General features: G+C 38.6%; 1 protein-coding gene across 1 annotated transcript in view; it reads left to right on the plus strand.

Moving 5' to 3' along the window:
- LOC118841128 (N(4)-(Beta-N-acetylglucosaminyl)-L-asparaginase-like) overlaps nucleotides 1–15,452 on the plus strand; it is a 73,389-nt gene that overhangs the window by 21,708 nt on the left and 36,229 nt on the right. Inside the window, exon 2 of the mRNA XM_036748530.1 lies at nucleotides 15,260–15,398. Within this exon, the coding sequence (XP_036604425.1) occupies nucleotides 15,260–15,398 (139 nt within the window). The remainder of the gene's footprint in view (nucleotides 1–15,259; nucleotides 15,399–15,452) is intronic.

A 15,452-nucleotide genomic window follows, 5' to 3' on the forward strand; every position in this document is an offset into this window, starting at 1 on the left:
CTTCCCAGTATCCTCTGGAACTTGCAGTCTTTTGTTAAATTCCCTTTCAAACCAGATCTCTGCCTTTCATCCTTTTTAAAAAAAGTAATTTATTTTTGTTTGTATCTTTTACATTTATACCATGGTTGTTTTCTGAATATACCTCTTTTCATCCTCTTCTTGCAGTGGACTTTTCCTTAATCTAATAGTTAAGCAAATAAATCCCTTTGACTTGCTATCTGAGTCAGACATTATGTGAAACATTTCATACCCCAACATCTCCAGTGAAAAGCGAGAGCTACATTTTTCTGCTTCTCCTGAAGACCAAAATTAGTCATTATAGTACATGGCATTCCATTTCATTGCTCTTTTAAAAGTATATTTTGTTCAATTAGCAATCCTATTTCTCTCAATCAATAGACATTTATTAAGTATCTGTGATGTGCCAGGCACTGTGCTAAGTACTAGGGATACAAAGAAAGGCAAAAGACTGCTAATGGGAGAGACAACATGAAAATACATATATACAAGCTATTTACAGAATAATACACATATATATAGGCTATGTGCAGAATAAATAGGAAATAATTACCATCTGGAAGGCACCAAAATTAAGAGGGATTAGGAAGAGGGTCCTGTAGAATGTGTGATTATAGTCGAGTCTTAGAGGACAGGGAGGTCAGGAGGCAGAGATGAAGAGGAGCAGCATTCCAGACATGGGGAACAGCCAGTGAAAATTTCTGGAGCGGGGAGATGGAATGTCTTGTTCAAGGAACAGCAAGGAGGCCAATGTCCCCAAATCAAAGAGTAGGCAGGGGGTAGGGGTTCCCAAGTGTATGAAGACTGGAAAGGTCGGGGGGAGGCAGGTTATGAAGGGCTTTGAATGTCAAACAAAGCATTTTATATTTGGTCCTGTGGTAATAGGGAGCCACTGGAGTTTATTGAGTGGGGTAGCAGGTGATGTGGTCAGACGTGCTTTAGGAAAATTACTGTGACAGCTGAGTGGAGGATAGAATGGAGTGGGGAGAGACTTGTAGCAAGTAGTAGCTTGCTATTTCAGTAGTCCAAGCTTAAAGTAATGAGAACCTTCAACAGGATAATGGTAGTGTCAAAAGAGAGAAGAGTTTATATATGAGAGATGTTATAAAGGTCAAAATCGACATGCTTTGGCAACAGATTGGAAAATGAGAGAGAGTGAGGAGTCTAGGATAATTCCTAGGTTGTGAGTCTGAGGGAGTGAGGCAATGGTAGTTACCTTGACAATAATAGGGAAGTTAACAAAAGGAGAAGGTTTGAAGGAAAGATAATGAATTCCGTTTTGGACGTGTTGAGTTTAAGATGTCTACAGGATATCAAGTTGGAGATGTCTAAAAATCATAGATGCAAGACTAGATAGAGGTTTGGAGAGGCTAGGCCTGGACCAAGTAGATTGACGGCCATCTGCATAGAGATGATAATTGAAACCATGGGAACTGGTGAAATAGTATTGAAGAAAAGAGGACCTGGGCCAGAGTCACATGGGATACCCATGGTTACCTTTGTAGTATTCTTAGTGACACTGTTCTCCTTGCTATTTGTCACCCATGACATTCCATCCCTCAACTCCAAGCGTTTCCTTTGGTTGTTTCTCATGCGTGGGATACTCCCCCTCCTCATTTCCACCTCCTGGCTTCCTTGGCACTCTTTGAGTCTCAGCAAAGTTCCCCTCCCCATCATTTACCTCCTTAATCCTCCGAATTTACTCCCAATTTATCCTATGTTTATCTTATTTGTATGTAGTTGTTTACATGTTATCTCCTCCCCCATTAGACTGTGAGCTTCTCAAGGGCTTTTCTTTGTATCCCCAGAGCTAGCTGACTGACAAGGCTGGTTCTTACCTTTCTTTGCTACCTCCCAAAATGGCCACACCCCACCCTCAGTTCAGGTGCTCACTTGTCAGGCTAGCCTGGATTTTTGCCATGACTTCCTAATAGGATTTCTATCTTCCAATCTTTGACTTCTCCAGTCCATCTTCCACACAGCTACCAAAGTAATCTTCCTAAAGCATAAGTCTAGCCATTTTACTTCCTTGGTCCAGAACCTTTAGCTACTCCCTGTCTCCTTTAGAATAGCACACAAACCCTGGGTTTGGGATTTGTAACCCTTCGCAATCTGGCTCTAGCTAATTGCACATTACTGCCCTTCATACATGGTCTAGCCAAAATGATGTACTTACTACTTCTCAAATTTGACACTCCATCTCCTCCCTCCAGAACTCTATACAGACCTGGATTCCATAGCTGGAATGCACTCATTCCTCATCTCCACCCATAGGAAGACTTGTCTCACGTGCCATTTACTATAGGAAGCATTTCCAGATCCCCTTAGTTGTTAGTGCTCACCTCCTCCTCCTCCTCATTGTAATATCAATTAAGGCAGGACTTTCTTTCTGTTTTAAAATGATTAAGTGTCTTTGATTGAGTCTTACTAGGTACTAAACCCCAGGCTCAAACCCATATCTGTTAGGTTCTAAGCTTATGTGGGCATGAAGCTCTCAGGGTCTTAAGGGGAGTTGCTAAGACCAGAGCCAATAGTAAGAGCTTCAGTTCTGGTCGCTCAGATGATTTTTGATGACAGCTAAAGAGTGCATAAAAAGGGAAGACAGAGCTATTTGCTTAGGGCTCTTACTCTTGATGGTCTGCTGATGTGAAGACTCCAGGCAGCTGTAGTTAAGAGCCTTCCAGCTTGTAAACCCGTATGTTCGGACTTTGTTAAATTCTGGTAACTATGAATCGAGATTTGAATCAGACAAGGTCTGTCTGTTGATGTTTGTAATTTGTGTTTGCTCTGAAGTTTGGGGTGCTGCCTTTTTCCCCTGAACTAGGTGAGTGATATTTGTATGCTGGATTAAAGTAAGATTGTTAACCCCTTAATGTTGCTTTCCTTAGTAAAGCAGATCAAAAGAACTTGGGCTTGCAGTGAACTGGTTGTTGTTGGTTTTACACCCCCACAGCAGCTGCTAGCCGGAGTGTTGCAACACTCATGTGTATACTCAGTGAGGTCATAGGATCAGAGAATCAGAGATTTACTAGTCCAGCCTTCTTATTTTATAGATGAGGAAACAGGCCTAGAGAGGTAATTTACCGCAGACCTTTCCAGCTCTAAGTCTAGGATCCTATAATCATTGTTCTCTCCCCAGAAGAATACAAGCTCCTGAGGGCAGGAACCATTTTCATTTTGTTCTTGTGTTCCCAGTGCCTTGTTGTGATGGGTACTTTATAAATGCTTGTTAAATTGGACTGAATCAGAAAAAGAATAAAGGAGAGATATTTATCACATTTAGCAATTAAGAATGCACTGTTCACAATAAATAAAGTAGAAATCACAACAAATGAAATGATTAGAAACTATTTTGCCCAACTGTATGGTAATAAAACCAACAACCCAAGTGAAATGAATGAATATTTACAAAAATACACAATGCCCATATTAACAGAATAAGAAGTAGAGAATTTGATTTAGATAACTCAGTCTTGGAAAAAAGAAGTTGAACAAGCCATAAATGAACTCTCCCCCAAAAAACTCTGGAAGCAGATGGATATACAAGTGAATTTTAGCAAAGAGAACAATTAATTCCAATGTTATGTAAACTGTTTGCAAAAATAGCAAAAGAAAGGAGCTTACCAAATTCCTTCCATAATACAAATATGGTCTTGATAACTAAACCAGGAAGGGTGAAAATGGAGAAAGAAATTTATTGACTACTGAGGCTAGAGCAACATATAAAAATACACTTTGATTCAATATTAGGAAAATTATGAACCTAATAGGTTATATTAAGATTAACAAAAATCAATTATACTAATAAATGCAGAAAAAAGCTGACAAAATACAATATCCTTTTCTGTTAAAAGTACTAGAAAACATAGGAATAAATAGACCATTCTCAATTATATCTAATCACACATATTTTCTAGGTCATATTTCTCTATCTTTTACACAAAAATGACGCGAGAGACTGTGAAATGCTTTCCTAAAATCAAGGTAAACTATTATCTACAGCATTCCTTTTATCTACCAGTCTAGTAAGTGTCAAAAAGGAGTACCTCTTCACTAATCGTTCCTTTAATAACATGTTTCAGAATTTTTCCAAGAATCCAGAGTCAGGCTCACTAGTCTATAATTTTCTCTTCCCTTTTTTGAAAACCAGGATATTTGCCCTCTTCCATTCCTGCAATTCCCCTTCTATTCTTCAGATTATTTCAGAGATCAATGATAGTAGCTCAGTAATCACATCTATCCATTCTTGTAATGCCCTAGGATATGGATATCTCCTCAGGGCCAGGTGACTTGAGTTCTTTGTTGGCAATTAGGGAGGCATTCTTATTTCCTTAAGAATCAACTCCCTCAGCTGTGGGCTGATGCAGCCATTCTGGAGAGCAATTTGGAACTATGCCCAAAGGGCTATAAAAATATGCATACCCTTTGACCCAGCAATACTGCTTCTAGGTCTGTATCCCAAAGAGATCATAACAATGGGAAAAGGACCCACATGTATAAAATATTTAGAACAGCTCTTTTTGTGGTGGCCTAGAACTGGAAATTGAGGGGATGCTCATCAATTGGGGAATGGCTGAACAAGTTGTGGCACATGAATGTAATGGAATACTGTTGTGCTATAAGAAATGATGAGCAGGCCAACTTCAGAAAAACCTGGAAAGACTTACATGAACTGATGCTGAATGAAGTGAGTAGAAGAGGAGAACATTGTACACATGTGCGATGACTGATTTAGATAGACTGAGCCCTTCTCAGCAAAGAAAGGACTTAAAACAGTTCCAAAGGACTCATGATGGAAAATGCCATCCACATCCAGAGAAAGAACTGTGGAGTTGGAATGCAGAGCAAAGGATACTATTTTCTTTTTTGTTGTTGGTTTTTTTTTGTTTATTTTGCTTTGTTTTTTCTTTCTCATGGTTTCTCCCATTTGTTACAATTCTTCTGTACAACATGACTAATGTGAAAATATGTTTAATAGGAAATGTATGTATATGTAGAGCCTATATTAGATTGTAGGCCATCTTGAGGAGAGGGGAGGGGAGGGGGAGAAAATTTAAAACTTATGGAAGTGAATGTTGAAAACTAAGAATAAATAAATTAAGGAAAAAAAAAAAGAATCAACTCCCTCCCTAACACTTTTTTTTGTTTTAACCTTTCCAGTCCATTGCCTTCTCAGCTCCAGGCATTTTCTCTGGCTGTTCCCTGTGCCTTGAATGGTCTCCCTCCTCCTCTCTGCCCACTGGCTTCCCTGTACTCCTTCAAGTCCCAGTTAAAACCCTGTTGTTCATCGTCTTCAAAGAGGACCAAAGTTGAAATCCTAGTTTCTGCTGGAAGCCTCTCCCAATCCCTCTTAACTCTAGTGTCTTTCCTCTGTGAATTATTTTCCATTTATTCCATATCTAGCTTATTTGTACATATTTCTTTGCCTGTTGTCTCCCTCCTTAGATTGTGAGCTCCTTGAGGGCAGGAACTGTCTTGCCATTCTTTCTGTCCCCAGCACTTAGCACAGTGCCTGACACATAGTAGGCACTTAAATAAATGCTTATTAACTATTGACTTGACAACAATCATTTTTCTTGACAAAGAAAACAGAAGTAAGATGAGTTGAACACTTAGGCTTTCTTTCTGTTCTTATGCCTCTTGTGATATTCCTTGTTTCCCCAATATAGTGTTTTTAAAATCCTTTTTGTTATTCTTAATTTTCCTCAACATCCTTCATTGGATGAAGCTTTAGCAATCTTTAGGCCTGGCACTGTATCATTTTTATCTTTATATTTCCAGTGCCAAATGTCAGTCAATAAATATTCTTAAGCACCTACTATGTGCTAGGCACTGTGCTAAGGAAAAAGATAAATGGAGTCTTGTTTGAGGAACAGCAAGGAGACCAGTGTCAATGGATCAAAAGTATTGGGGGGAAGGGGAAGGCATGCATTTTACATGTAATTAGTGCTTAATAAGTAGCTGTCGAATTGAACACAGATTCTTGTAGAATCACACACTGAAACTAGCAGTAGAAATTTGTTTCAACATATGTGGTGCTTTGAGTAACTATATAAGGGCCTTAGAGAATATTATTGATATTCAATCAGAGTGACAAGTCAATTTGATCAATTTTTACAACTGACATCTGAATTATGGTAACTACAACTCCCAGGTCATTCTTCCTCCTTTCTCAAGGAGTTCATTACCTGGCTCACCGTCTTCCTCTCTTCCTCAGTTCTTCCCCTTCTAGCAGGGGACTTTGATATCCAATTAGAGGCTCCATCAAACTTCCTAACCTTTCTATTTCTTCAGCCTCAAAAAATTCAGTGACCTAGTCTTTCTCTCCATCTCAGCCACACAAAGGAATGATCACACATTAGATCTCACCATTACCCATAAATGTTCCATTTTCCTAAATTAGAAACTCTGATATTTTTGTATCCAGCCACAATCTTCTATCATTCCACCCCTCCTAAACCTGTCCTTTACCAAGATTTCCAAACCCTCCATTTCTCAGTACTTTCTCAGCCCACCAGCACTTCTCTGATTTACTCCCTCTCCAACCGCAACCCAATATTTAGCAATATCAGTTGTATATGGTCATCTACTGATGAATCCTTTGCCCACTTGTTCCATAACCACTCTTTTCTTGGCATATCTCAGCCCTGGATTACTCTTACCGCCTAATTCCTCTTTACTCAGGAGGTGCTGAACACAAATGAAGTCTCACAACCATGTTGACTGCATACATTACAAATTTATCCAATATTAAGTGGACCCTCACTGTAACAAGGCAGTCCTTTTATTCCTCCCTAATTGATGCCCTATCTCATTTCCCAAAGAAGCTATTCCAAACCCTTTCTTCTTTCTTCAAGTCTTTCACATAACCCTTTCCTCCCTTCAGGTACAGATCTTGTCTCTTTTTTTACTGATAAATTGGAACCATTTGACATGAACGCCCTCTTCTCCTAGGTGAACTCTCTCCTCCATTCTCCTCTTTAAAACTCTTTGACATCATCTCCCACACCCTCTTCTTTTGCCCTAGTATCTGACAAAAAGATGGCCTCTCTCCTTGCCAAGAGCAACCTCCCTACGTGTGTATCTCACCCCTTCTCTCTTCTCCTACATATCGCATCCACAATCCTCCCTCTCTCTTAAATCTTCAGCCTTTCCCTATTAACTAGTTCCTTTCTGCCTTCAAACATGTTCATGTAAAATACCTTCACTAAATACACCATCCCAATCCCATTAAGCAATCATCCTATATCTCTCCTTACTTCTCAGCCAGATTCTAAGAAAAAGCTGCCTTCACTCACTACCTTTATTCCCTCTCCTCTCACTTCTCAGCCTCTTGCAATTCTTAGCTCATTATTCAATGGAAACCAAATCTCTCCAGAATTCCAGTGATTTCTTAATTGCCTCATGTGGCGGTCTTTTCTCCTGCTTCCTCCTTCTTTGCCTCTCTGCTGCACTTGACACTTGGTTGACAGTACTCTTCTCTCTGCTAAATCTCCTCCCTGTCAGACTACTCCTTAGTCTCCTTTGTTAGTTCTGTTTTTTTTTTCCTTGCTAGTTCTTAATCTGTGGGTGTTCCTGAAGTTTCTGTCCTGGGCCATCCTTTCTTCTTCCACTATACCCTGTCTCTCCGTACCCTTATCACCTCCCATGAGTTTAACTCTCAGAGGACCCCCAGTTCTATATATCTAGCTTGTTTCTCCCTTGAACTTTAGTCCTACATCATCATTTTCCCGTTGGACATTTCAAACTGGATGTACCAGAGACATCTTAAATTCATCATGTCCAAAACTGGACTCATTTTCTTTTCCCCAAAACTTTCTCTCTTCCAAACATCCCTATTTCTGTACAAAGCACCAGCATCCTTCCCGTTTCCTAGGTTTGCAACCTTGACGTAATCTTGAACTTCTCACTCTCCCTTAGCCCACATATCCAATCATTTGTCAAATCTTGCTGCTTCTACCTTCCCAACAACTCCCACATCCCACACTCTCTCCACTCATACAGCTGTCACCTTATTTCAGGCCCTCATCACCTCTTCTGGATCACTGCAGCAGCCTTTAATTGGTTTCTCTGCATCTTGTTTCTCCCCACGCCTGGTCAGCCTCCAGCTGCCAAAGTAATTTTCCTTAAGTACAGATATGACTATGTCATTCATGTACTAAATCAATTCCAATGGTTTCCTGTTGTCTCTAGAATAAAAAACCTCTCTTTAGCTTTTAAAAGTCTACACAGTCTGTCCCCAACTTCATTGGACATTCCTTCCCTCCCACACTCAGCAATCCAGCCAAAGTTTCTTTTCCTCACACGCAGTACTCTCTGACTGTCTCCTATGCCTAGAAATGTACTCTCTCCTTACCCCTGCCTCCTAACAGTGAGATTAGGCTCAAGCACCATCTTCTGCATGAAGACTTTCTTCGAGATCCTTCCAACTGCGAGTAGCTACCTTGTATGTATGTATATTCACTGTATATTTGTGTGTGATTATAATATATGTATATAATACACATATATATTATTTTACTTTATATTTATCTTTGTACTTGTTTGGTCCACTAGGAAGTAAGCTTTTTATAAGTAGGGATTGTTTCATTTTCTTTACTTATATCCCCTCACCTAGTACTGTGGCCGGCATGTGGTAAGCACTTTGTAAATATTCGTTGAATGACTGATTCTATAACTGTACATCCTAAGAAAATAGCAGAGTTCATGAAATCTCTTGGCTAGAGGGGCTAATTAAAATATGAAGCATCAAGCAGAATTCATCTCCATTTTCATTTTTTACCCTTAGTAAAGACACAGAAACATGATTCCCAGTAGGGTGGAAACACATTCCTTTGAATCAGTTGAATTTAGCTCCTCTAGGTGAAATTTACCACACTCAGTGAAAGACTATTTCAAATTGAGAAATAAATGCACAGTTTTTAAAATTAAAATCTTCCTTATCATATGGTCTCGTGAATTTAAGTTTTCTTCTGAACATGTGGTTAAGATTTCATCCTGGAATGTAAAGTATGGCCAACAGATGGTTTTGTTCAGACTTGATTGGCTTTTCTTATGAATAAATGATTGTTTTTTATTAGATTTAAGATTCTTTTCAAACTAAGATTTCTTGTTAATTTAATTTTTAAGGTAATGTAGTCAGGAGAGAGGCTACATTGAACACTATCGATATCAAGACTTTAAATAACTTAGAAAAATAATTTACCAGGGAGTATTTACAGAGACAATTTTGTACTGCTTTAAAATTTGCTTCATCACACATTTAGAAAGTATGGAGTTGTAAGCATGTTTTAGCAAGGCAGTAGCCAGGGATATAAGCATTAGCCAGTTGGGGCCTAAAAGGGATTATGATAAACCAAGTAAAAATTGGACAGCAGGCTTAATGACAAGATGGCATTCTTTTTCTCCAAGGCCTATAATTCTAGTTGAAATTAATCAAAACGACTTGCATGCAGGTGCTCAGATCTAGTGTAATTTTCACTCTTCGCTTAATGTAAACCCAGGTTGTGAAGTGACTTTTTAAATTTTAATATTTATGTAGCAGGTTTTTTGGCCTTGTTTTCTTTAGCATTTCATGCTTGTTTAATATGTCCAGTGAAAAAGAGGATTCACTACCTCATAAGGAAAGCTCGCTATGCCTTTCTATCCTTTTATTCTGGCTCTTCATTTAAGAGAAACAGAAGACAACTATTTCCTCTTTCATATAACACCCTTTAAATAGTTAAAAAAACTTTCATGTTCCTTTTTACTCTTCCCTTTTCCAAGCTACAGATCCCAGTTCTCTGTATTGACGTAATTTCTAGATCTGTCATATCTGGTCATTCTCCTCTGGACATATTTCAGTTTATCAACACCCCCCAAATGTAGCATCCTGAACTGAACACATAATTTTGAATGTGTTCTGCCTAGAAAGATTGTTACCTCCCTTCATTTGGCCATAATATTTCTATTAATGCAACCTATCCTTCCATTAGGTTTTTTGGGAGGTAGACATTCTTAATTATTTTTAGTTATATTGCATTTTTTAAATATTGAGTTTTATTTTTTAATATTTCCTCCACATAGTCAAAATTGAGCCTTTGGGAATGACTACAGTTGAAGGACTAAAGGAGAAGAAACATGTGGAAATACAGGGGAAGTCAGAGACATGTAAAGTGAAGTATCCTAAAGAGGAGGGCAGCTAGGTGGCACAATAGATAGTATGCTGGGCTTGGAATCATTCCTACCACTCTAGTGAAATTTTACTCAAAATGTGTGAGTTATTTCCTTGACAAATCATGGGGGTTCATTGAATCCTGAATTCTCCTAGATTTTTTCAAGATATAATTCACACTGTGGCTTCATATAGGTTGAAAATGTTTCTTGGAGAAGGAGCTTGAAATAAGCTTTGAGAGTTAAGAAAGTTTAGTCAGGTGGAGAATAGAGAGGGCATTTCAGGTAGGGAAAATAGTGTGACAAAAAACACAAGAGTGTTTGTAAGGAACCTTCAAGGCTGTTTGAGAAAAGGAGAAGGAGGGTTTGGTGAACAAACAACAAAAGGTGAAGTAAGGAAGGGATGGTGAAGAAATGAAATGAATAGGCATCATTGGCTCCTCGTTTGACAAACTTGGAGTGAGAGAAAGGAGAGAAATGCCTTGATCTATAGAAAGAACTTCAGGGTTTTTTCACATTTAAATTAATTTTTGTTTCTGTTTTTTTCCCTTAATCTCTTTCATTTCCCAATATATCCTTTACCTCTCTCATCAAGAGATCATCTCTTATAACAAAGAATAAAAAAGGGATGGAAGAGGACAGTAGCTCAGCAAACAAGTCAGTATGTTGATCCAGTATACTCAGTGCTCTGCATGCATAGTTCCTCTCCCTGCCTGCAAACAAGGGAGGGAAGTGCAATCTCATATTTCTTCAAGGTCAAGATCATCAAGCATTATAATTACAAAGTGTTTCCTTTTGATTTTTGGTGCTAGTAGTTCTTTCCACTCACACTGTTGTAGTCATTTTGTATATTGTTTGCTTAGTCCTGCTTATTTCACTTTTCATCAGTTCACATAAATCTTCCCCTGCTTCCCTGCATCACTTACATTCACCAGTTTTTAAGGTGCAGTAATATTCTAGCATAATCGTGAATCACAATTTGTCTTAACAATTTCCCAGCTGATCAGCATTTACTTTGTTTTCAGTTCTTTGCTACTACAAAAAGTGCTGCTATCAATATTTTGTTTTATAGGGGAGTTTACTTTCTATATCCTTGAACTCCTTCAGTTACATGTGTTATACAGTAGTATGACCTCAGAGTCAAAGGATTTTGATCATTTTAGTGAGCATCTGAGTAAAATTCCAAAATGCTTGCCAGAACGGTTGAACCAGTTTGCAGCTCCACTAAATTGATTTGTGTGCCCATTTTATCCACAACCCCCGCAGTATTGAATTTTCCCATATTTCCTCATCTTTGCCATTTTTCTAGGTTTGAATCTTTTCTAGGTGAATCTTCAAAGTTCTTTTGATTTAGATCTTATTCATGCTAAGGATTAATCTTTCCAGTGGTTGTCAATAATTAGCAGTTCTTCTTTTGAGAACTATTTGTTCATATCCTTTGACCACTTCTTCACTAGAGAAAGCCATTGATTTTTCGATATGGAAGAGATCAGTGCATGTTTGAAGGTAGAACAGAGGTGGCAAGCATGTAAAAGTTAAAGATGCCAGAGAAGGAAAAGGGTAAATGTGGGAACACAGTCTCAAAGGAGATAATCCTAACAAGGAAGTAAGAAATATTTTCATCTGCACTTAAAGGAAACATGGAATTGGGGAGGTAGGTTTGCTTATTTTCTCCTTTTTAAATTTAGCAAAGATAACTTTTTAAACAGAAAGCTTTTGCCTTTCCTATTCAATTATGGTATTTTTTTCTTGCCTAGAAAATCATACCATATTCCAAAACAAGTCAGCAAATATTTTGTAAGTTAGTGATTCAGGGAAGAATAGGAAAATGTTATGGAAAATGAGAAATGAAAGAGGGCAAGGGCTGGTCAGACTCCTGACCTATGATCACGAATGCTTTCTTCAAGAAGAAAGCCAGAAAGTGCTGAACATGGATAGGCATCAAACAGCATCACCACAAAGTCAAATCACCTCCATCTTAAAGAGGCAAGACACCACTAGTTTGGGATGTAGGAGTAATATCAGAATCAGCTGTCAGTGTACAATCAGTCAGATCATTGGCTATTTAAAGCAAAGGTCAGAATCAATGTCAAATACAACAGTCATAATAGCTGACGTTTATCTGGTACTCTAAAGTTTATAAAGCACTTTATGTGTTTTCTTATTTTAGTTTCATAATAGACTTATGAAGTGTAAATATTATAGTTCTCATCCCAAGTTTAAAGAAAAGAAGTTAAATGACTTGCCCCTGATCACAAAGCTCGTCAGTTAATAAATATTAAGAACCTCCTATGTGCCAAACACCGTGCTATTCACTAGCTAGTAAACATTAGAGGTGGCATTTGAACCCAAGTCTGCTTTACTCCAAGTCCAACACCCTATCCACTGTGCTGTACTGCTTCTCAAATTAGAAGAAAAGATAATGATTAAAATTGGATACAAATGCAGTCATTTCGATTTGGCCTTGTCAAACAAGCTACTGATATGACAAATGGAAAATAGAAAAAGTTAAAGACATCTACCTGGATTATCACCATTTCCTGCAGAAATTTAATGTAAAGTAGTCACCATCATCAGGTCAAAAGAGCCAAGAAACCATCTAAGCCAGCAAACATTCAGTATTGCCTGGCAGGGAGAGATAACAGTTAAGATTCTCACTAGTTTAGCATTCAGATTAATTCATAAAATACTATAGAGAAAAAAAACTTAAGAACTCTTATCAATACAATAATTAGCCATGATTCCAGAGGAATAAAGAAGGCTACTTACCGTTTCACAGAGATGATGGACTAATATGGAGAATTAGGTACACATTTTTAGACATGGACAATATGGAAATTTATTTTGCTTGACTATGCTTATCTGTTACAGGCATTTCTGTTTTGGGGTTGGGTTTTTTTGAGGGGGAGGTAGGAGGGAGAAAAAAATAAATATTTGATCATTGAAAAATAAAATCTAGTTCAAAAATACTACAGAGAAGAATGTTGTTTGTCCTTTGTTTTCAAAGAGGACATCACAAGGTGATGTCTTGACTTGTGCATGAATTGGATTTAAATGAGGCAGAGTTGCACAAAGTTGTCAGCCTCACTCTCTCTTACAGAGTCATCAAAGTTCAGTGGCAAGACAAAAGTCAGGATGATCATCAATGGCCCAGGATGCAGTGGATGACCTTGGCATCTTCAATGCCTTCAATGCCTGACCAACTCTGCTTCAGCAACCTTCATGGCCTTTGAAACAATTTGTTCTCATCCACCACTATTCCACTGGAAGAAGTCTTCATGTGCTTGGGGTCACCCACACACACACATACACCAACTCACCAGTGGGTTTGAAGCATCTTGGTTACCCTCAACCTGGTTTAGCCCATCTGCCAAGATGGTTTACCAGGGTGTGGCCACTGTACATGCTATAGCTTCTTGGAGCCACAGGTGAGAGTTGAGTGCCAGGTGGACTCAGCAAGCCCTCACACCAGAGGTGCTAGTCTTCCTTGAACACCCCATGCACCCCAAGAAGATGGTAGGAAGATTACAAGTAGTATTACTTTATAAGACTTTGAAAAGCAGTGGAGGTGAAAGCCAGTCTACGGAAAGCTTAGCATAAACCCCAGCTGAGCCATACCATCCCCAAGGGTGTACATGGAGCTGGCAAGACAACAAATAGACAGAAATTAGAAAAGATTTGTCAGTGATTCTGAAATGAGGAATGTGGTGGACTGAATAGACACTAAACTTGGAGTTAAAAGAACCTGGGTTTGAATCTCCCATCAGACACTTACTAGTTGCATGACCCTGGGCAAATAACTAGACTCTGAAGACATCGGATTCCTCATCTGTAAAGTGAGAGGGGTTGGACTCAATGACCTTTAAAGTCCCTTCTGTCTCTAAAATATGCAGCCCTATAATCCCTTTTCATCATCAGTGAAAGTGAAACTACCACATTTGGACCAGTACCTTAGTCGTCTGTGTGGTATTTGAGGAAATAGAAATAGCGCTAGAAAACACAAAGACAGAGAGAACATGTGGAACAGGCCAGGCACATGCTAATGAAATCCAGATTGGAGATGACAATCTTGAAAGCATTAAGGAATCGGTTTGATTAGTCTATTTTAGGGAAGAGAACATACCAAAAGAATGAGGGGGCAAGGGAGAGAAATCATGGATGATATTGCTACCCAAAGAAAGGGTGTTTGAGCAGGATACGTGTTTCTGCGTGGGGATGATAATGTGCTAATTTCATTAAGCCCAGGACACTGCAGGGCCTCCTTACTGAAACTGATTTTGAGTGGCTACTCAAAAGAGAGTGGCTTATCTATCCAGAGAGGAAAAACTAAAGGAATGAAAAATTCTGTTTGTTTGGGTTGTGACATGCAGTTGAAAAGCCACCTTATTGGGGTATGTATGACAAATGGATTGTGAATTGGGCCCAGACTTGAATAGAAGGAAAAGAACAGACTAGATTATATTTGGGAAATTGTGTACTTTTTAAATTACCTGGCACAGAGCCCCTTCTTTTAACACAGATTTTCTCTCAGTGATGTCAAGTGGTTGTGAATAACACCGCAGTCTCCAAAGAATCAAAGTTGTGGGGGACCTGTAAAGGGCAATGGAGAGATTCATACAGAGCAGGCATGCATATTTACAGTGATGACCTATATATAAGAATTGATATAGACAGACATCATTCAGAAATGTATGATCAAAAAAATGTAAGCCTTTCATATGGCAAGAATGAGAAAATATAGAAGATTAGCTACACCACTAGCCTCAGAATGTATTTAAAAAAAACCACACACACACACACACACACGGAAGATCTCCAGCATGCCAGGTAAATGAGAAGGCATAGATAAGCTGCAGTCTCTATTGGCAGAGGATATGCCCATTTCGATGAGATCACAGATCCATTGAAGTATTGAAATGCAAGAGGATCAAAAAATGTTTTTATGAAATTCCTTGATAATTAATACCCACTGTATTGTTATGGTGTAGCAGTAACTTTCAAATGGATATTTGCTTCTCAAACTACCATATATAATATATACTAAAATTAGAGATTAATTGTGTTCTACCATGTTTTTAATTACATCTAGAAATTGAGAACAGTGAGGAAACTGGTCAATACATAGTTGGACGAGGAGGTTACCCAAATAAAGATGGGCTGGTCCAGTGTGATGCAGGTATCATGGAAGGTCTCCCTAGTCGATTTGGAGCAGTGGCAGCCGTACATGGGTATGTGATTAATTTTGTTAACGTAAGTACGTTAATGTTAAGTGTGCTTGTTAG

The sequence above is a fragment of the Trichosurus vulpecula genome, chromosome 3, assembly GCF_011100635.1.
Source record: "Trichosurus vulpecula isolate mTriVul1 chromosome 3, mTriVul1.pri, whole genome shotgun sequence".
NCBI classification, from domain to species: domain Eukaryota; kingdom Metazoa; phylum Chordata; class Mammalia; order Diprotodontia; family Phalangeridae; genus Trichosurus; species Trichosurus vulpecula.